At 41.9% G+C, this 22,886-nt stretch overlaps 1 protein-coding gene across 5 annotated transcripts in view; it reads right to left on the bottom strand.

Annotated features, from left to right (window-relative positions):
* Window positions 1-22,886, bottom strand: part of map3k22 (mitogen-activated protein kinase kinase kinase 22) — a 59,315-nt gene that overhangs the window by 2,367 nt on the left and 34,062 nt on the right. For all 5 annotated transcript variants that reach the window (XM_053611562.1, XM_053611558.1, XM_053611559.1 and 2 more), the window contains 11 exons: window positions 21,741-21,857; window positions 20,770-20,884; window positions 17,463-17,596; window positions 17,222-17,295; window positions 15,888-15,949; window positions 13,001-13,072; window positions 11,137-11,301; window positions 9,663-9,811; window positions 8,564-8,695; window positions 4,193-4,322; window positions 295-472 (listed from right to left, as the gene is read on the bottom strand). In XM_053611562.1, coding sequence (XP_053467537.1) covers window positions 295-472; window positions 4,193-4,322; window positions 8,564-8,695; window positions 9,663-9,811; window positions 11,137-11,301; window positions 13,001-13,072; window positions 15,888-15,949; window positions 17,222-17,295; window positions 17,463-17,596; window positions 20,770-20,884; window positions 21,741-21,857 — 1,328 coding nt within the window. The remainder of the gene's footprint in view (window positions 1-294; window positions 473-4,192; window positions 4,323-8,563; window positions 8,696-9,662; window positions 9,812-11,136; window positions 11,302-13,000; window positions 13,073-15,887; window positions 15,950-17,221; window positions 17,296-17,462; window positions 17,597-20,769; window positions 20,885-21,740; window positions 21,858-22,886) is intronic.

Below are 22,886 nucleotides of genomic sequence, written 5' to 3'. Positions count from 1 at the left end.
TATATATACGTATATATAACGTATATATATATATATATATATATATATATATATATATATATATATATATATATAATTTATATAAATAAAATAATAACAACAACAATAATAATAGAACTAGTAGTAATAGCGATGTTCTGAGATACATTATTTGATGATTAATAACCACTGGTACATCACTGACTATCCCAATCATTCACCAACAAAAAGTTAACGCTGTTAATGAATCTGTTTGTCTATATGTATAATATTCAGTAATGATCAAGGTAAAAGTTGCAGGTTAAAGGTCATTACCAGACGTCGGCTTTGCGGCCGTAACCCTCTCCGTTGATCACTTCAGGACTCATCCAGTAGGGGGTGCCAGTGACTGATTTAATGCCTGTGCCTGACATGCAGATGGTCTGAATGCGTTTGCTGGCGCCAAAGTCTCCCAGCTTCACGTTTCCGGAGGAGTCCCTCAGAATGTTAGCACCTGAGTGTGAAACACACACACACACACACACACACACACACATACACACACACACACAAGACAAGAGTGTATCATCAGTGTTATTAGACCATATTTAATTTTGCATTATAGCTACAAGCCTCATGTAGCAGAATCAGGTTCAGTCACAGTGGAACTATAATCCCATAATCTCTCTCAGCTGTCAATCACAGCAACACTAGACAAATCCTGCAGAGCTGGCTGCTAAGTAGGAATGCTATTAAGTTATAAGGAGGCCATCTTGAACAAACGGAATATCCTTTCCCTTAATATGCAGTCTGTTATCATTCCAAGTACCGGATTCCAATTCCCAAAGTTCGGCCTGGAATGTTGGAGCGAGACACGTTAACATCTGCTTCCACACACTCATGTATGTCCGAGACGGCGACTCAATCGAATGATTAATTCGCGTAGAACTATTTGGGTTTAAGGTCTTATTACGTGGAGTCTGAGACGTGCTGTGCTCTCTTCCCACGCCGCCATTCGGACTTGTTTTCCGTTGGACTGGCCTGCATGTTGCCTGTGAGATTTGTGCTTGTTTGGGCAGTGACTAATTCGCACCAGCCACAAGATCCTCCACACCCTGACCGTGTAGCCAAACCGACGACAGAGTGCACAGAGAGAAAGAAAGAAAGGGGGGGAACTCTGTACTGTACCTCGTTCTCTTTTCTCTGCGTCAGCTGATATTTCCACAGGATTTGGGTTTTTGTTTTTTTTAATGGGAACGTGAAAGTCCGGCTCGCTCAGACATAAATCAATTAAACGCCCGAGGTTTAATCTTGGCACACATGCTGCCTGATATCGCTGCACGAGAAGGTGCACACTTATCCGGTGTGTAATGGAAGCAAAGCAAGCATGGTCTGGTGGAGAAATGTGATTTATGTGGTTGTCTACTGAAAAAAAGGAAGGAGTCTGATGAGTCTGGGGTGAAGGAATGCACGGTTTCTCTTTTTCCTGCTTCTTTTCGCCAGAGCTAAAAGCAGCACTGTTGTCTGATGCTAGAGAAAGCCAGACCAAAGTTATTTCCCCTAATATCTGACACTGAGCAGTTAAGAGGTGTGTTCTTAGCATATGGCTGTATATGATATGATACGCCAGGGAACTTCCCACTTCATATCGTAACACGATATATTTATGAAGCGGTGGTGCCTGAGGTTTTTACGGTTCAGTGCAAGTGGACGGAAGTTTCTGGATTCAGATCGCAGCACTGACACACCTTTCCCACCAACACTGTACTGGTGCTGATGCTGATGCTGACGCCAGGCCAGGGATCGGTTCTCATTTTCACCACTTAGAAGCTAATTAGTTGCAGGATTTTTCCAGTGAATAGCATAAAAAAAAGAACAACAACCCTGAAGGACACGTGTTGCACTTCTGGCCTAGAGAAGCTGCCGAATTGAATCCATGAGCCTCTAGACATAGCACGAAGATGTAGAAATCAGCTACAAGCAGAATGAGAAATACATGATTGCATGACTTTAGTAAGTGTGGTCTTGTTTAGCTCACATTCAGTTCATTGCACTTGACAGAAAACGGATGCTTCTTTCTCTGACAACTGATTTGTGCTTGTAGTAAAAGAATTTTAGTGGTCATGTGGCTCGAGTTGTCATGGTGTTGAAACGTCACGCCATATCAAAGCCTCTGATGTCACCGATTCTTGGTTCTAAACCAGATGTATTTTAATGCTAGAACCAAAAAACGGTGGAAATGCATAGAACGCGTCCGGATTAGCGGGTCTGTGATATACGTACATGGAGAATGGCTATCAGAGAACCGCTGTTGAAACATTACATAACCACCTTCAGATTTTGATTGGATTCTGCCACAGTCAAGGTATTAGATTAAATCAGTGTAGATTAAATGGATGTGTTTGTCTGTGAGTCTGTCCATGTGTCTGTCCGGCATTGCTTCTATATGCCTATGTGCCTGTATGTCTGTCCAAGTGACATGTGCCTCTGTCTGTCTGTCTGTCGGTTTGTCCAAGGGTCTAAGTGCCTGTCTGTCTGTCCATGGGTCTTTGCCTGTCTGTGTCTATGAGTCTTTTAGCCTGCCTGTGTAAACATGTCTGTCTGTCTATGTGCCTGTGTTTCTCTGTCTGTCTGTTCATATGTAGGTCTGTGCGTGTCTGACGGAATATGTGTCTACATGTCTGTCTGTCCATGTGTCTGTGTCCATATGCCTATGTGTCTGTCTGTCCATGTGTCTGTGTGTCTGTCTGTCCATGTCTGTGTCCATATGCCTATGTGTCTGTCTGTCCATGTGTCTGTGTGTCTGTCTGTCCATGTGTCTGTGTCCATATGCCTATGTGTCTGTCTGTCCATGTGTCTGTGTGTCTGTCTGTCCATGTGTCTGTGTCCATATGCCTATGTGTCTGTCTGTCCATGTGTCTGTGTGTCTGTCTGAACATGTGTCTACATGTCTGTCTGTCCATGTGTCTGTGTCCATATGTCTATGTGTCTGTCTGAACATGTGTCTACATGTCTGTCTGTCAATGTGTCTGTGTCCATATGCCTATGTATCTGTCTATCCATATGCCTATGTGTCTGTCTGAACATGTGTCTGTCTGAAAATGTGTCTACATGTCTGTCTGTCCATGTGTCTGTCTGAACATGTGTCTACATGTCTGTCTGTCCATGTGTCTGTGTCCATATGTCTATGTGTCTGTCTGTCCATGTGTCTGTGTGTCTGTCTGAACATGTGTCTACATGTCTGTCTGTCCATGTGTCTACATGTCTGTCTGTCAATGTGTCTGTGTCCATATGCCTATGTATCTGTCTATCCATATTCCTATCTGTCTGTCTGAACATGTGTCTGTGTGTCTGTCTGAACATGTGTCTACGTGTCTGTGTGAACATGTGTCTACATGTCTGTCTGTCCATGTGTCTGTGTCCATATGCCTATGTGTCTGTCTGTCCATGTGTCTGTGTGTCTGTCTGAACATGTGTCTACATGTCTGTCTGTCCATGTGTCTGTGTCCATATGCCTATGTGTCTGTCTGTCCATGTGTCTGTGTGTCTGTCTGAACATGTGTCTACATGTCTGTCTGTCCATGTGTTTATGTATTGATTGAATGGATAAATATAAATGTGATGTTTTACTTGCCTTTATTAAAATCTATTATTATATACATTTTCCATGCCACACTTTCAAGTTAATATTTATCGATTTACTTCATTATTAAGTTATTTAATTACTCGTAATGTTTTATTGCTGCTACAGTATAGATCATCAGACACCCCATCATACCCTGAATTTAACACTACATAACTTTAAATGTCGTATGTAACTCTGTGTCCTTGTAAGATTTTGTGTTTTGCCGCATCCTCGTCATTTGTTGTGTCCTGGGTTTGTTCTGTTTTTTTTTTTTGCTGCAGACAAAACAATTTCCCTCAGGGATCAATAACTAACCAATGAAGTCTCGCTGTCACATCAAACGGCATAGTAACAAGAATCTGATTGGACGTTAAGGATCCATTATGGTATAATCTGTATGTGTAATTATTTAGTGTTAACAAATTTTTCCGTTTGAATTTTACGTTAAGTTTGTTAAATAGCAATAGTTACAAAAAAAAAACAAACATTTCTTAGGCAAATTTTATAGGCTTGTGAAAAATAAAACAATCCTAAGCTCCCGATGGTTCGATGTATATAATACGGCTTGTGGAAATGTGGTCCGTTTGTGATATATTTTGCAGCCGTTACCTTTGATATCTCGGTGGACGATCATGTTGCTATGGAGGTAGAAGACTCCCTGCAGGATCTGTCTGGTGTATCTGCGCGTCACATTCTCTGTCAGAGCGCCGTATGCCTTCAGCTGATCTTTTATTGAGCCCTGAACACACACACACACACACACACACACACACACACACTCAGTATACACATGCCAGGACGCAATGTTCTGTAATAGCGGAGAGACAGGAAGTACAACCTGGTGTGCAGTGATGATGTGGTTGAAGGAAGGAGTGTGTAATGAAGCCATAACTTGATAATATATCTGAAAAGTCCATTTGACTTTAATTCCAATAAAAACCTGTTACTGTAACAATGAAACAATCCAGAAAACAAAAAAAGAAATGTTTTACAGCAAACACTTAAAGAGCTGCTGCACCGCAAACCTGTCTGGTGGTACAATATAAACAGTTTCAATGTTCTTAAAAGCTTATTAAAAAGTCCTTATAAACCACACCAAGACAATTCCATGCAGCTAACAATGCACCTTTTTTCCATTTTAGTGTGTGTGTGAGTGTGTGTGTGTGTGTGTGTGTGTGTGTGTGTGTGTGTTTTATTCCTCTTACAACACAATTGGTCAAAAAAAAAAAATGTATTCATAAAAGAATGACACATCATACTTTTTATCCATTTATAGTTACATTTCATGTTGTGGAACATCCCTGAACAAGTGACTTCCTGCTATCATTTGCACTTATAACAGCTATAATTATAACACTGCATGAGTTGTTCCTTCACCCTCTCGTTTTGTCGAATGTTAATAAGACAACTGGTTACAGAGAAACCCCAAAACACAACGTCCTCCGTCCTTCCGTCTTTCCTGTGTCGGAAAACTTCGAGTTACAGCTTTACCTCTGACTGGTCAAAAGCACTGACACTGGAGACTCCTTCCATAAATAAATATACACATAAATATCCTTACAGAAAACGTCACCATATCGACTATTTTATATATATCAAACAGTTTTTCACTGTTGAATAAAAACATATCTGTTTATTATTAGTCTTAGACGTGGAGCTTCTAGCTTTCGAGTCTACGTGCATGTTGTTACTATAGATACAATATCGTATTAGTATTAGAACAAGCGCGTTACAGCTTACTACGTTCGACATCTTCCGTCCAATCAGAATGGAGGATTCAACAGCGGCGTGGTATAAGGAAAAACAAATTCTTTCTGTGTTTAACGTCCTGTGTTCTTCAGCGGCTGTAGTTCCTAAATTTCCCTCTGGGGAATTTATCTATCTATTTATCACAACAGTAGTAAAGCGACATGTTTTGTAGCGCGTTAAATAATATTTTGTACAAATTTACTTGAGGGAAAAAAAAAACATCCCGTCATTTACTATGAGAGAAAAACACAGCACTCCTGCAACAGAGCAAAACAAGAAAACAGAATCTGCCAAGACGTGTCCTTCGGCGTGTTTTTCACACAGAGCCCAGTTTCCACATGCTTACCCAGCTGGAACTGGAAGTGTGTTGAGGTGTTTGTCCAGATATAGAGCCGCTTCTATTCCCAAACCGTGTGTTTGTGTGTTTCTTTGACAAGCCGATCCAAGCAGGCTAATGTGTCCTGCATTTCCTTCGCCTTCCTGTTTTTGCCCTCGTCCACTGGAAACAATGTCTCCTCGAGGTCTGTGCCGAGAAACGCAAATTCCAGTCGACTCAGCGCCTCCGCGACCACTTAACCTCACAACTGATCCCATAATCCTGCTGCACAACATGCTAACTCAGTTGTTTTAATACGTGTATAGTATTTATAATACATACAGTCGCAATCAAAATTATTCAACCCCCATTGCAAATCAGGTTTATTGTCAAAACGGACAGACTTTCAGCTGTTTGCAATGAACAAACCAAACAAAAGCAGTTGAAATAGTTCAACACAACGAATGCTTCAAGAGGTTTTCCCAGATTCAACTGAAAATGCAACTTATAATGATTTCTCCAGTCTCAAAATTATTCCACCCCTTCATGGCATACGCAGTAGAACACCCTTTTGCTGTTATGACCTGCTGCAAACGAGATGCAGAGCTTCTGGCAGCGTTCCTGAGGAATATTAGCCAGTTCCTCATGATCAATGGCCTCCAGTTCAGTAATATTCTTGGGTTTGCATGCTGCAACCACTGCCTTCTAATCCCACCAGAGATTTTCTATGGGGTTCAAGTCAGGTGACTGTGATGGCCCTGGAGAATCTTCCAAGACTTCTGCAACCAAGCCTTGGTGGAATTTGAGGTATGCTTGGGATCATTGTCCTGTTGGAAGGTCCAATGATGCCCAAGCTTCAGCTTCCTCACAGACAGCATGGCATTTTCGCCTAGGATTTCCTGATACTTCAATGAATCCATCTTGCCTTCCACATGCTGCAGGTTTCCAGTGCCAGAGGATGCAAAGCAGCCGCAGAGCATCACCGAGCCACCACCGTGCTTGCCTGTGGACAGAGTGTTCTTTCTTCATTCTTCTTATTCCAGACATACCGCTGATCCATCGTGCTGAAAAGTTCCAGTTTTGTTTCATCACTTCACAGAACAGAATCCCAAAACGTCTGTTCTGCTTATTTATATGATTTTGAGGCGACTTTTCTTGTGCTTTTGGGTCAGTACTGGTGAACGTCTTGGAGTTCTGGCATGGTAACCTTCTGCGTTTAGTACACACCTTACTGTGCTCACTGAAACCTCACTGCCTGTCGCCACCAAGTCTTGCTGCAGGTCTTTTGCAGTCACTCGAGGGTTTTTCATAACCTGCCTTCTCGGAAATCTGCTTGCAGCCATCGATAGCTTCCTTTTTTCTGCCCCGTCCAGGTATTTCATATACTTTCTGCCCCTAGCCTGTTCATGTATTTCATGTGTTCCAGCTCAAGCACACCTAATGAAGGGCTAATGAAGCCCTTGATTAGTTGCATCATGTGTGCTTGGGAAAACACCTGTTTTGCATATTTGTGCTGTTGTGAGGGATTCCATTCAAGGGATTGAATAATTTTGAGACTGGAGAAGTCATTATAATTTGCATTTTCAGTTGAATTTGGGAGAAACCATTTGAAGTATTCGTTGTTTTGAACTATTTCAATTGCTTTCGTTTGATTTGTTCATTGCAAACAGCTGGAAAGTCTGTACATTTTGACAATAAACCTGATTTCCAATGGGGGGGCGGGTGTTTGTATAATTGTGGTTGCAAATGTATCCATATGAACAGCATCCACTTTATACTTTATACCATGCATTTGTAAATCTATTTCTCAGTCACAGCGTCAGTTCCCAGTGAGCACAAACGCTCCCGAGACTGATTTATACGAGCCTGTAAAAGGACGTTGTTCTTCGTCCTCTATAAATCAGTTCTGGTTCTTCCTGTTCTGACCCCTTAAAAAAAATCTCCCTTTTATGGTCTTTATTAAGTTTGACATCTTGCATTCAACCACAATAGTAATATTTTCTCGAAAACACATAAAGCTTTCACTCCGGCCAAAACGCACATGTCAAATAAACCTCTGGCATCAAAGACATCTTTTTTTTTAAGTCTTTGAGCTCAGCGGGTTCTGTCCGTCATCATCGCTTTCCACACATGAAACATGATGAATATCACAATAAATGGTACACGCTTGGAAAACAAGGTTTCAGACAGGGTTATTCGGTCCGTTCCTCTGGCTGTATCTGTAAAATTGGATGTAGAACACTAGAAGATGAAAAATGTTAGCGCTGTTAGCACACTAAAGAACCCTTGAGGAACCTTTTTTTTTTTTTTTTTTTACCTGTTTATTGACCCAAGCCTTTAAACATTTCTTATAGATACATTACGCTTGGAGAATAATGTTGTGAGTGTGTGAGCGTGAGTGTGTGTCTGTGCTCTGAGCGTCACCACAGCTCCTGCCAGGGATCTCGGTCAAATCCCTCGCCTTTTTTCCAGACACCATGAGTAAGGCTCTTAAAGTGAGTCTCAAAAAACACGACGGTGTCTCGTTAAAAAGCTCTGGTTTAGTGAGACAGTGAACTTGTATAAATAAAACTGAGCTGTAGTGCTAAGAAAGGTTATATCTGCTGTTTGCACAGCTTCAATTGGATCCTAGTCATGTTTACTTCCTGTGATAGATGAAATGCTGTTGTTGGGTTTTTTTTTGCTTGTATAGAAGCAAGAACGACTGAATGCTGGACCAGCGACTAATAATAATAATAATAATAATCATTAATAAAGCACATCAATAAAGAACCCCAAAATTCTCACCAGAACTATACATCAGGTTAAGTAGTTCAGGTAGTTTTGGTCCTAGCTTCTTCTAATGACCTCTGCATTGACTCGATACTGTCTCGGTGTGTAAACGTTAACGTAATATATTATGATGACATACACACCCCTGGCATGAACTCCACAAAGATGGAGAGCTTCCTCTGGTCGGGGTCGCGCAGGCAGCCGTAATACTGGACGATCCGCTCGTGACGGAGGTTCTTCAGGAGCTGGATCTCGCATTCGAGCGCGTTCACTTCCTGTGTAGAAGGCGAGAGAGAAAGGAGTGTGGTGAAACTAGGAGTTTGTGTCTAGAGGTGAATGAATCGCTCTGTATATTTACAACTAAATAGAATTGGATTCGTTTGATCAAAAAAAACCAAAAAAAAACGCCGTTTTTAAGAGATCCGACTGTCTGATTTGGATGAATTTTGGTGAAGAACCACCTCAGCCGAAACATGTTTAGCATCTGAGATTTTCTCACTGGAAGCACAAGGCGAACAAAGTCGAATGTACAGTACGACACTTTGCGACAGAATCGTGAAAAACGAGAGCTCTCTGTTCTGAAAAGAGAAGCGGAGGTGTAGCGTCGAGAGAAACATAGCTGCTTTTATACTGTACTTTTACACTGCCAGAAATCATGTCATGTTTGTTTTTAATATGTGCTGTTCCTAACAACCCAGTGAATAATTGGACGCACCAAATAAATTACGGCTAAATAATAACAGCAGTGACGCAAATACGATTATTATCGTGCGTACATTTTTGCTCTCCAACACAAATACATGGATGATAAACCGGATTCAGTGATCTGCTGCGCGAGTCCAGATCAATTAGATTTCCTCTCGGACTCTCACTGGCTGTTTCTCGGCTCTGTTGTTGTTTACAGGTGGGGGGTGGGGGGGGGGGGGGGTCACTACTCGGTTCGTCGGCAAAAAATTGTCTACGCTCACCTCAAATATGTGCTACAGAACAAGATAACAAAGTGCTAAAACCACATCAGCACGTTGGATTGAGATATTGAACATCTCGACACAGTTTGCGGTGAGTGTATGATTAAGTCTGCCTGGTGGTTCCTTTAGCAAAATGAAAGAAGGAAATTTCACACACCACACATAGATGTTTTTGACACAATTTGGGAGATTTTGGGGTATTGTTAATGTCGAAGATGTGTATTAGTGCTAACTGTGTGTGGATATGAGATATTTTGGTTTTGGTCCTGTTTACCTTGCTGGTCTCCTGACAATCGGGGTCAAAGGGCACCTGTTTAACGGCAAGCTCTCGGCCCGTGTCGGCGTCATAGCAGAGGTAAACCTCGCCAAAGGCTCCGCGGCCCAGCAGCTTCCCTTGACGCCAGTTCACGGGCGCCCGCGGAGCTACACACACACACACACACACACATACAGACCACAGTGACGTGAGCACGGTAGCAATATTCCACACACAGACCCACAGGCTACACCATCAAACCACAAATTATTATCAAACTTAATCTCATCCAGATTTATACGTTCACGCTGATTTACATTCGCTTCACCAGAACAGAACTGCTGATTGTGAATTATTCTCTCTTCTCCGAGAACTCGCAGACCCTGAATCGTCTGAACGTCAACAGCTTCGAATGTCTGAAGAAGTCAAACTGCAGAACCACTGTACTATTATGCCACTTTTGTTTTTCTTTTTAAATCAATGTTTGGCTAAGTCATGCAGAGCCTCCAGAGATTTAAGACTCTCTTAACAGTTACAGTTAATAATCTTCTCATTAATGTCCCAATAGTAAGTCAACCCATAAACTCTGTCAGCGTAAAAATAATAAAAATGCGTTATGCATTATTATAACAAGACTTATTATTATTATTATTACTACTACTGCATTCAACAATGTCATTTTTTTAAAAAAATGCTGGACTACGTTAAAAGCATCACTCTGATCACATAGATTTGAGATTAACGCAATACAGATTCATTAACACAATCCCAGTCCAAAAATGATTTAGGGAATGTTACAGGAGGATCTCTCATCTGCATATTAATGCATATTCATCGACTCTCTCTTTTTTAAGACGTAGAGTGGGCTATTTTTTAGTAATTGCTTAGACTTTAAAAAGATATAAAATAATCTAACATTCCACCTAGATTTGTTTTCATTGTTCAAAATGGCATAGTCAGGGTATTTTAAAGAAAAATGAACCCAAACTATACCTAGATCCACATAACGGCCATAGTCACAGGATCAGTTTCATCCATCCATTAATTTTCCACACCGCTTATCCTACATGGACAATTTAGAGATGCTAATCAGCCTACAACGCACGTTTTAGGACTGAGGAGGAAACCGGAGTACCCAGAGGAAATCCTTGAAGCCCGGGGAGAACATGCATGGGATTCAAACCCCCCAACCCTGGAGGTGTGAGGCAAGTGTGCTAACCACTAAGCCACCGTGCCTCGCATTTCAGGAAATCATCTGCTTTGATTTTGTTGAATCGTACGGTTCTGTGTGAGTGTGTGTGCATATGTGTGATAGCAGGACAGTACAAACGTCCAGAGCTGATATATTAAATATATATCAGGCCAGAAATATATCACATGTATATTAAAACCTTCCATAACTGCATTTACTTTCATTCACTTCAGCGTGCTTCATTCATGGCATGATGTAACATGAGCAGTTTCTACAAAAGAAAGGTGTGTGTGCACATACATTTAGCACTACTGCGCTGGCCACTTTTATCGCTCCAGCCGAGCGAGTGCAGGTCTCCGGTGTATGGCAGTGTGCTGTCTCCGTTGTAGCTGCGTGTGCGGCTCGACGGCACCAGCTGGAACAGGTTCTCCTGCGGCATGAAGCTGCGTGGGAATGTGCTACGACCTGACAAGTACACACACGCAAACACAGGCACCAAAATGAAAACTTATCCAATTAATTAAAACTTAAACAATTCAGGAATGGTGCAGTGGGAACTGGAGCAGAAACATGAAGGAACTGATCGGTTTCTAATCTTGGATGAGGTTCGAAGGCGATCAGGTCTTCTCCACTGCACCCTCATTATAGAGGGAAAAATACTCTTTTTTTAATTCACTGTATATAAAATAAAGCCACACCCCACAACTGATTTTTAAATCAAAAGCAAAAATGCATATAACGTGTTAGAATATCCAGTCACCTGTTTAGGAGTTCTTGACCAAAATTGACACATTAAATTAATTTGTGTTTTATTGAATCTTTTCCATTCTTGTTGAATTTTTTTGGGTTGAATTCATTTGAAGTTATTTATTGAGCATCATTTTACATAACAATGCTATATACATGAATATATCTATATATCTAGAAAATGGCTTAATGTTCAAGTACTGACAGGCTCAGAGGCCACGCCTCCTTTACCAGGACTGTTTCACTGAAAGGGGCATGGCTTTTGGCAATTCCTTTCATAAGACTATCACATTCACTGAAGGGGGTGTGGCCTATGGGACTGACAGAAGAGACCACACCTCTTTAATTGGGATTGTCAGTTTAAATAAAGGGACGTTTCTTCTGTGCCTGAAAGAGGAGACCACACCTTCTTCTACTACGGGCAGGTTCACTGAAGGGGGTGTGGCCACTGGGACTGACAAAGAAGACCACGCCTCCTCCACTAGTACTGTCAGGTTCACTGAAGGGGGTGTGGCCTCTGAGACTAGTAGAGGAGACTACATCTCCTTTTTTAACACTGCTGGTGGTTTCAGTGAAGGAGGCGTGGCCTCTGTGAATGTCACTTTCAATAAAAGGAGGTGTGGCCTCTGTGCCTGTCACTTTCAGCGAAAGGAGGTGTGGCCTCTATGCCTGTCACTTTCATTAAATGGAGGTGTGGCCTCTGTGCCTGTCACTTTCAATAAATGAAGGTGTGACCTCTGTGCCTGTCACTTTCAGCAAAAGGAGGCGTGGCCTATGTGCCTGTCACTTTCAGTGAAAGGAGGCGTGGCCTTTGTGCCTCTCAGCACACTGTTTAACAGTATTTTCTTTGCTCTTGGACCTTTTCTGAGCTTTGATTTTCCTTCCTCTCTATCTCTGTCTCTGCCCCCACAGCATGTCCCCTACACAGGAAGCAGCTCTTGGCTTGTTGTTTTGATACAGTCAGGGGAAACACAAACCAGGAACACACACACCACTGTTTTGGTACACACAGTGCACTATTCTCAGGGGAAATGTATCAGTGCTGGCCAAGGTTATGTACTGAGAAAGCACAATACACACTCAGCTCGCATGAAGAAGACTGAGCGCATGCAGGCTTGCCGTGTGTCATCAGATGCTTCTGGTATATAATACACACATACACATGACTTGGTGAGTTTAAGAGTTCAGACAGGAGCCTCTGTGATTTACGACATGCCCTCCACCTCTCATACAAACTGAAAACAGTTGAATGTGGAGTACATGTCATACACGTTTCTGTGTAAGCTGTTACTACAGAAACAATAATGTTTTAGAACGAGCACTTTAATATAAACCTGAGATTTGCCTTGTAGTCTCAACTACTCTCCATCAGTGCTGTAGTATAAAGTGTAAGATTACACCGTATTATGGAGCTTACCGTCACCGTAGTCCTTGCTGCGGTTGGTTAAGTGGAACTGCCGTGGGAAAGTCCCGTGCTTCCCGTGTCGGCCTGCAGGGGGAGCAGTGAGTCACAGAGCTCAGCTGATATACAGAAATAATAGACACTCAACATGAACACATGATAAGAACTCAGTAGGATTTTCATCATTAACTTTTGATCAGTACTTGTACCATGAGTCATGTGAACAAAACAAAACGAGCTACACAAACTGCAGCTACACAAAGATGGCAACAGCCTTCATTTCAACAATATACAGTTGCGCTCATAAATTTATATACCCTTGTAGAACCTGCAAAATGTTCATAATTTAAAAAAAAGACAGATCATAAAAATTACAGTTAGTTTTTTTAATTAGTCCTGTCCTGAATATGCTGTTTCACATAACAGAGGTTTACATTATAATCGACAAGACACAATTATAACTGAATTTACACAAATGAACCAGTTCAAAAGTTTACACACGCTCGATTCTTAATCCCGTGTGTCGTTACCTGGATGATCAACGACATGATGTTTGTATGTTTTGTGATAGTTGTTCATGAGTCTCTTGTTTGTCCTGAGCAGTTAAACTGCCCACTGTTCTTCAGAGAAATCCTCCAGGTCCTGCACATTCTTTACATTTCCAGCATCTTCTGCATATTTGAGCCCTTTCCAACAGTCGCTATATGATGTTGAGATCCATCTTTTCACACTGAGGACGACTGAGGGACTCGTCTCATACACGACTATTACAAAAGGAGCAAACGTTCACTGATGAACAAGAAGGCAACACGATACATTACGAGCCGGGAGGGGGGTGTAAACTTTTGAACAAGGTGATTGATGTAAATTGTTATTATTTTATCTTCTGGGAAACATGTAAATATCTTACGTAGCTTCTGAAGGGCGGTACTAAATGAAAAAATGTAAATTCTTGCAATTCTTGTATTGAGGACACAACAACAACAACAACAAAAAAACAGTTCTCCACTCGTCTTCACCCAAAAACACGCCTACGACAAACCAGCAACACATTTTCTGACACGTGCCAAAACATTCCTTGTGAAAGCAGCGTCACTGTGTAAAACGCTTTATCACTAACGCAACAGAAAGGGAGATAGCAGGATAGAGAGAGAGCAGAGTGAAAGTGTGTGTGTGTGAGAGACTACACTGCCTGCTTCAGCTCTGGGTTCGGAGCAATTGAAAGCAGCTGGCGAGTGTATGAAGAGTGTGTTTTCAGCGGCGTCTCCCACAGCAACGCGGCCATGTGTACATTCAAGCGGAGGAAGGAGAGGAAAAATCGAGTCATAAGGCAAAATAAACAAATCAGCCTGCCTCTATGGAGATATGCTTACTGAGACGACTGGTGATGTGTGTGTGTGTGTGTGTGTGTATGTGTGTGTGTGTGTGTCTCACAGACAAGCCTCCCTGTGTTTGGGAGGATCTTATAATCAAGGAGATCGGGTCTGTTTGATCACTGTTCAAGAGGAATAACAAAGAGAAGGGAACAAGAAAAATGCTGATGGAAGAGAAGATACCAGAAGAGAAGTGAAGAGAAGAGAAGAGTAAAGAGGAGATGAGAAGAGATGAGATGAGAAGATACAAGAAAAGAAGAGAAAAGAGGAGAAGAGAAAAGAAGGGATGAGAAGACACGATAAGAGATGAGAAGAGACGAGAGGAGATGAGAAAAGAAAATATGGAAGAGAAAACATGAGAAGAGAAAAGAAAAGAAGAGATGAGATGAGAAAAGACGAGAAGAGACAAGAAGAGAAGAGATGAGAAGAGACGAGACGAGAAAAGACGAGAAGAGAAAAGAAGAGATGAGAAGAGAAAAGAAGAGATGAGAAGAGAAAAGAAGAGAAAAGAAGAGATGAGAAGAGAAAAGATGAGGAGAAAAGAAGAGATGAGAAGAGAAAAGATGAGAAGAGAAAAGAAGAGATGAGAAGAGAAAAGATGAGAAGAGAAAAGAAGAGATGAGAAGAGAAAAGATGAGGAGAAAAGAAGAGATGAGAAGAGATGAGAAGAGAAAAGAAGAGAAGAGAAAAGAGATAGAAAAGAAGACATGAGAAGAGAAAAGATGAGAAGAGATGAAAACAGCTGATAAAAACGAAAGGTGAAGAGAAAAGACTAGAAAAGGAGAGAGAAGTAATGAAGGACGCAAGATCAGAGAAGAGACAAGGGGAGAAAAGAAGAGCTAAATAAAAAAATGATAAGTGAAAAAGTGTAGAGAAAACTAGAATGGCAAAGAAGAGTATAGATAATAAAAGAAGAGAGAGAGAGGGAGAGAGAGATGGAATGAAGATAAAAGGAAAGAAAACAGAGAAAAGAGAAGTAACGGTTTAAGAGAAACTCACACAAGAAAACAGATCACAGGAGATAAAAGAGAGAGAAAAGCAGAGATCAGGAAAGAAAACAGTGAGAAAAGAGAATGTTACAAAGGAGAATCGAGAAAAGTAAAGAAAGGTGCAGGGAAAATGAGAAGAATGAAGAACAGAGCAGCTAATAAGAGAAGAGGACAGGGCGAGAGAGAAGGGAAAAGAAGACGAAAGAAAAGAAAAAAGGAAAAAAAGACAACGAGAGAAGCGATCAGAGGAAAGAAAACAATCAGCGAGAAAAGAAGAGGAAAAAAAGTGAAGCGATAGCGAGAGATAAGAAGAGAACGAGGGAGAAAAAAGAAAAGAACCGAATGAGATAAAAGGAAAGAAAAGAAAAAAGAGAATGATTGAAAAGGAAAAAGAGAACACGGATAAAGAAAGAAAGAAGGACAGAATATATATATATATGAACAAGAGACAGGAGATGAAAAAGGAGGAGAAGAAGATATTATTTTTAAAAAACAAACATGGCCGCCATTAGCGCCAGCATCAGGACTTTCATCTTTTACCTTTATAGTCGTAGTTGAGGTTCAGGTAATTGTTGTCGCGGTTGTTCTGGGAGAACGGAGGACTGCGAAAGGAAAAGGAAACAGTCAACCGGTTCGTTTGTGTTTGTGTTTGAAACAGAATCAGCTTGTAAACCGTCGAGATTCTGAAGCTTGTGGCCAGAAATGTGCACAACAGCGTAAAAGACGACTCGTATGCTCATTTTTACCGTAAGTGTCAAAATACAGTAGCAATTTTCCATCCATCCATCCATCCATCCATCCTCTATACCGCTTATCCTACACCGGGTCACGGAGCACCTAGAACCCACCCCAGAGAACTCGAAGGCGGGGGCAACAACCTGGACGGGGTTCCCACGCATCGCAGGGCACAATCACACACACACTATGGACAATCTGGACATGCCAATCAGCCTACAACGCATGTCTTTGGACTGGGGGAGGAAACTGGAGTACCTGGAGTACCTGGAGGAAACCCCCGAAGCACAGGGAGAACATGTAAACTCTGCACACACAGGGCCGGAGGCGGGATTCGAACCCCAACCCCGGAGGTGTGAGGTAAACGTGCTATCCGCTAATCCACCGTGCCCCACAATAACGAAATCTTCCGAATTTATACTTGTTTAACTCCTGACTCATCGTCGCTTCTCGGCCTGTCGGGTTTCTTTTTTTCTGACCGGGTCGGTTCGTCTAAATCCGACAGTGACTGTTTTTAAATGGACTGTGTAGAAGGTCAGAGCAGAAGGTCACAGCCTGCAATGTGGATTGTCCAGCTCTGCGTTACTGCCTCCAGGCTGATGACGTCAGCGGCGCAGGGGACGAGGCCCCGGATAGCGCACACACACTCACACACACACTCACACACACACACGCCCGGAGAGAGGGAAGAAATTTCCATGCACTCGTTTCCTGACATTGTTCGGAAAGCCAGGGGCCAGATAAGGCTTGTACAGGTAGCACAAGTTTCACTCTCTCACTCTCTCTCTCCTGTCTCACTCTCACTCTCTCGGTCTGTCCTACACCATTACATTTTACTCGACGCAATTTGCCCGAGGAACAATGTTAAATCAATTTAACCGCCTCCCTTCAGACTTTCACTCTCATGTTGGCTGACTGTCTCTCCATCTCTCTCTCCGTCTCTCTCTCTCTCTCTCTCTCTCTCTATGTGTTTCCTTTGTTCAGAGGCAGCACGCGATCACTCCGGAACTTAGGCGTCCTGATAAGGCCACAGCAACGTGAGCAACTTCCTGTCCGGCCCCTGCAGTATTCTGATTCATTCCCTCTGCACGGAGCCGCATTCAATACACACACACACACACACGGAAGCTTCCTCTCACCTGTCCAGAGCTTGGTCCAGGGACTGGCAGCTGCTAGAGAGGGAACCGTCGGCACTACCGAAAGGGTCCATGACCTGCAGGAAAAACGACTCGTTAAATCAAATCTCGAACGCAGTCTCTTCTGTGTTTGGTCTGCCATGAGGAAGGAGACTTTAGAGACTCCACCGTTTCTAAATTCATTCGATTCATCAGAATTCGCGCTCTCGAAGTGAACGGCGGCGGATTTCGTGCCGGTGCTTACGTTGGGATCTGGCGTCTCGGGGATGAACTCTCCCTCGCTGTGGATGCTGGTGTAGGAGCCCTGGCGCGCAATCTGCTGCTGCTCCTCGGGCACGCTGCCAGGCGGTGGAGAACGCCTCCCCGTGTGCAGAGAGCCTAGAGAAAAATACAGAGATCGAGAGATAGCCCTGACACTAATCCAACAGAGGTCGAAAGATGGGTCCAGGGGTTAGGGTTAGGGTTAGACAGAAAGAGAAGGAGGACTGGATTAACTCTGCGCTTAAGCGATAAAAGAGAGAGAAAAGAGCGATACTTCTCCACCTTATCCACGATCCAATGGATCGGTTTGTTATGAGGGTGTAATTAAAGTCACCCAAAACAATTTCCATATATATATAGTGTGAACTGTCTGACAGTATTGTCATGCAACGGATCTAGTTTCTTCATCTCAGGCTTTTGTTGACACTTTTCTGACCCAGAAATGATAGCCACAAGTCATAATAATTCAACTCTTGAGGTAAATATAGTTTCAGCAGAGAGCGTAGAGTCATTTAGAGGTGAATTAGGAGTGAATTCTCGTCGATTCGAATCTTTATCGGAATTGTAATTCTCCGCACAGACAGCAGAGGGCTCTAAAATTTGACAAACTGCTGTTTTAAGCTGCACGGACCTGAAAAGGGTCCGAAAAATCTGTTTTGAATCTCCAGGTCACTTTAAGTAAAGAGAAAGCTGAGTGAGATAGAGCCGGAGTCCGATTCGTAAGGAATAAGCAAAGCTGAAGGAGAGGGTATGAAAGAACTGGAAAGAAATGACCGAAAAAAAGAGAGAGAGAGAAAAAAAACACAACCCAGTGTGTAATATAGAAAACACAAAGAGTGAAAGAGTGAGTGAGTGAGTGAGAAAGCCAGAGAAAGAGACAGGAAAGAATGAAATTGAGATAAGTCTACACGTACGGGCTTGACAATAAGAAAGCAGAGATGGACTAAAAGAGGTGAAGAGGTGAAAAGAGGCTTGCTTTAGGACGGAGATAATGTGAGGGACAGACGCCGGAGCACAGACACAGTCGGATAAGAGCAGACGAGGGCAGACAGACAGACAGAGAAATGAAAAAGGGTCACGGGGACATGTTTTTTTTTATTGAGAGTGCCAGAAATGGAAAAGAAAAGAGTCATATGTGTTTAAAGTGGTGTCGTCTTTCAGCCCAATTAGCAGGATAAACACTGCCCACTCTTACAGATTAATATTAAAGTAACAGGGCGCACGACTTCCAGCCATCCCTCTCTCTCTCTCCCTTTCTTTTTCTTTCTCTCTGTCTCATGCACTCTCTAATAGGGAAAGAGAAAGATTAACAACAGAGTGTATCCCATATATCTCTTATATCTCGTATATGTGCCGATTATCATTTACATGATATACTGACATACTTTATTTAGGTCTAAATCGCTGAATAACTCTATTACTGGTTATTTATTTAAGAACAAGACATACTTTTTATCCATTTATAAGTACATTTTAATAGTATGTAACATCCACTTAAATTAGTTCCTGTATCGCTTTCATTATGGCAGCTTTTTTCCCCAAACGTTTTCATAAACGTTTCCTAGACGTTTCCTAAATGTTTCCTAGACGTTTCCTTATGGAAAAACGCCGTCGTACCTTCCAATTACACGTTTTAAATATGTGTAAGCTTTGAGGAATGCTTCAAAGCCCGCGCACATCACTTTTGATGCCAAGATACAGCAAATGTTCACTAGGTCCTCATAAAATAAAGGAACATCAGGGATAGCAGATATATAGCCGGCTATATATTAAGATAAATCATCTATCTGTCGTCTCGATGCGTGGGATTCTGGGATACCTAAAGGATACACGCGCACTGCGTTAAGAAATCAGCCGTGTGAAGGCAGCTATTATCCAACGCAAACATTTTATTCAGACACGACTCAATGGTATCCTGCCTCCAAATAGACAGCGTTTGTAATACGCAGGGGAATGGCATAATACCCTTCACTGTTCGAAAGAGAGAGAGAGAGAGAGAGAGAGAGAGAGAGAGTTCCTGTAAATGAAGTAGTGCTCAAGCTCCTGAGATGAGATCTGTCCAATGAGAACGTTATTCTATTCATCGGCCGAATGTTTTCTAACATTGGAGGACAGAACTGCCACTCCGAGTGAAGAACATGTTCTTCAGGATCGCATTCGGTCTCCTTCTCTTCTCTCGCTCATTCATTCACATGAGAGATAAGGAGAAAAAACGAGGGGGGAAAAGTGAACCCTGAAGGAGATATATATTTTTTTTTAAATCCCTGTGTATTCTCTTTCGCTCGGGTATAAAGATGGGTAAAGGAGTGAGTTGGTCATTGGAGCGTTTGCCAAAGGAGTGTTTGAAGGATTGCTTTGAGCTCTCTCTCTCTCTCTTTCTTTCTTTCTTTCTCTCTCAGCTCACCTTTTTTTTTGCATGTCTCTGTCTGTCCATCACATGTCTGCTCTGTCTTTAACCCTCTCTCACTATAAAGGTGAATTCTGCTGTGGCGAGGCTGTGAGATTTATCCTGTTCCTCTACCAACACTACACTACACACACACACACACACATACACGCTAATAATCCAGCACCGAATTGTCCGTTCATTAAAGTCTGGAATTATGCCAGACTTTAGCACAGGAATCATGTTATTTGTTCCAAAATAATCAGCGAACTTAGAAGATAAGGTTTTTTTTTAAATGGGACAGACTTTATCTCAGGAATATGAACAGTATCTTTACAAATAAAACACAAATACCCTTGTGATAACACAGTGGGTGTGTCTGAAATGTAAAAAAAAAAAAAAGATAAATTCTGCCTACTAAAATTGTTGTGTAAATTTGAGTCATGTCTGAATCTTGCAAATCCCAAAACACCAGCGTGTTGGAGCAGTTATTTGTCAATATATTTTTAAGAATAATCACAAATGATTCAATCTGTCCGCTTCAGTACTTTATTTGATGAGTGAAGCTGAAGTTGGTATGGCCATCAGGCCCTGAAATGCAGCAGGAAACACACAGATGACTGATTTGCACTGAATCTGTAGCGGGTCGTGAACATTACGGATTAGTCAAATGTGGCTATATCTTCCGCAACTAATCCGCCTTTATTTGCGTTTGCATGACGTCAAAGCGGCACTCGGGCGCTGATAACTTCTGAACAGTGTAAATGACAAAACTCAGAGCTCTCTATCTCTCAATCTCCACTGCTCAGAGAGTGATAAACCTGTTGAGTGGTGGGGGAAAAAACCTGTGTGTGTGTGTGTGTGTGTGTGTGTGTGTGTGTGTGTATGTGTGTGTGTGTGTCACCTGTGGAGTGTTTGCGCACTCTTTCGGATCCTTTGAGCAAAGAACCTTTCAGGTCTCCCAGAGACCGAGACGACTTCATCTCACTCTGCTTATCTCTGCTGTTCACCTGCAGGAACTAGAGCGAGGGAGAGAGAGTGAGAGAGAGAGAAAGAGAGAGGGAGATAGAGAGAGAGGGAGAGCGAGACAGAGAGTGATAGAGAGACAGACACATAGACAAACATGAAAAAGAGAGAGACAGACAGACAGACAGACAAAGAGACAGAGGCAGACAGACAGAAGGACAGACAGTCAGAAAGACAAAAAGGGAGAGACACAGACAGACAGTTGGAGACACAGACAAATAGAGAGAGACAGACAGACAAAAAGGGAGATACACAGACAGAGAGTCAGACATCAAACCGACACACAGAGACACACACAAGCAGACAGAGAGAAAGAGAAACAAAGAGGGAGAGACACAGACAGATAGACAAAGAGATAGACAGACAGACAGACAAAGAGAGAGACACAGATAGACAGACAGACAAAGAGAGAGAGAGTGAGACAGACAGACAGAGAGACACACATACAGACAGACAGACAGACAGAGATAGAGACACACAGACAGACGGTCAAAGAGAGAGAGACACAGACAGACAAAGAGAGACAGACAGACAAAGAGAGACAGACAGACAAAGAGAGAAAAACACACACACACACAAACACACACACCGGTGAACAGGTATGCAGGCACAATCCTACCAATACTAATCCTGCTTCTGATCAGTTCCTGTCGGTTCCGATCCGAGCTACTAACTAGCTTCTAAAAACCATCCAACTAGAACCTTTGGTACGGCAGCAGAAAACAGTTCCAGCTTCCTAGTGCCAAAAATCCCAGATCCATAGTCTGGGCCTAGAGTGTGTGATTAGGTGTAGGTGTAGGTTTAGGTGTGTGTGTGTGTGTGTGTGTGTGTGTGTGTGTCTACACTCACGTGGTTGTTAGTAGAAGTTTTCAGCACAACTCTCAGCACACCCTTTGTTCCTGAACTGGAGCTCAAACTTGACACGGCTCGGTCCAAATCCTCCTGACACTTTAGAGCTACCAGCGTCTGTAAACACACACACACACACACACATGCACAGAAACACACACACACACACATTCAAGACTTCTATGGCAAACGATTCAATATGTTCACCTGTCTTCTAATTCAATCATCAATTTGTATTTGATCATTCAGCTACAAAGGCAATAAAAATCCCAATTATAGTTTATTTTCTCTAAACAATGATGGATTTCTTCAATCCTACATCCTCTATCGGCAATCTGTAAAGTGAAACTCATGAACTACTACAGATCTTCTTTTAGTTTGCTAAATATTCATTAAACATTAATATAAATATGAAACATTATTAAACATGCTAACCCACAAACTAGCATTAACATACCAAAACACAAAACTAGCTCAAACTTTTTTTTCCCAACTAACTGACAAAAAAAGTGGTTCATTTATCCATCAGTGCTAATCCAGGGTTAAAACAAACATGGCTCATTTGTGGATTATTTAGCATTAATGTGTTACTATTTAGCATAAATGAGTCAGCATTAAAACTAGCTCATTAGCATGCTAATTACTCAATTAAATCTAGTTCGAGTGAAATTAGTCACTGCTAATGTATAATTTATAGCGACGAGAACATTTTCAGCTTTAAAAACACGTCATGCCCTGTCAGAAAATGCCATAAACATAACTATCTGCCGTTAATGCAGTGTTTTGCTTCAATTACTAAAGTCACAGACATAAGCAGACATGTTAGAGTTAGGAGAGTACCTAGTGTTAGCTTGAGAATGTACTGTTAGCTGTGTTAGCTGTGTCGTTAGCTGTGTAAGCTAGCCATTTTCTGCCCCTGAAACCCTTAGCTAGCTGAATTAGCATTCTAGATTAGGCTATTTATTTGACATGGTTCAAATAAATTAAGCAAGAATGAAATAATATCCTGTTTCAGAGTAACTTTATGAGTGTAATTCATGAGGTCGTTTTCTTTTTATTTAACGTGTGTTGATAATATAACAACGACTAATACGCACTATAGTGTTAACTACTGACTACTTCTATATTCCCTGAGGCGATTTTTTT

The sequence above is a fragment of the Ictalurus furcatus genome, chromosome 23 (assembly GCF_023375685.1).
Source record: "Ictalurus furcatus strain D&B chromosome 23, Billie_1.0, whole genome shotgun sequence".
Classification (NCBI taxonomy): Eukaryota; Metazoa; Chordata; class Actinopteri; order Siluriformes; family Ictaluridae; genus Ictalurus; species Ictalurus furcatus.
This window is presented reverse-complemented; position numbering and strand designations above follow the sequence as displayed.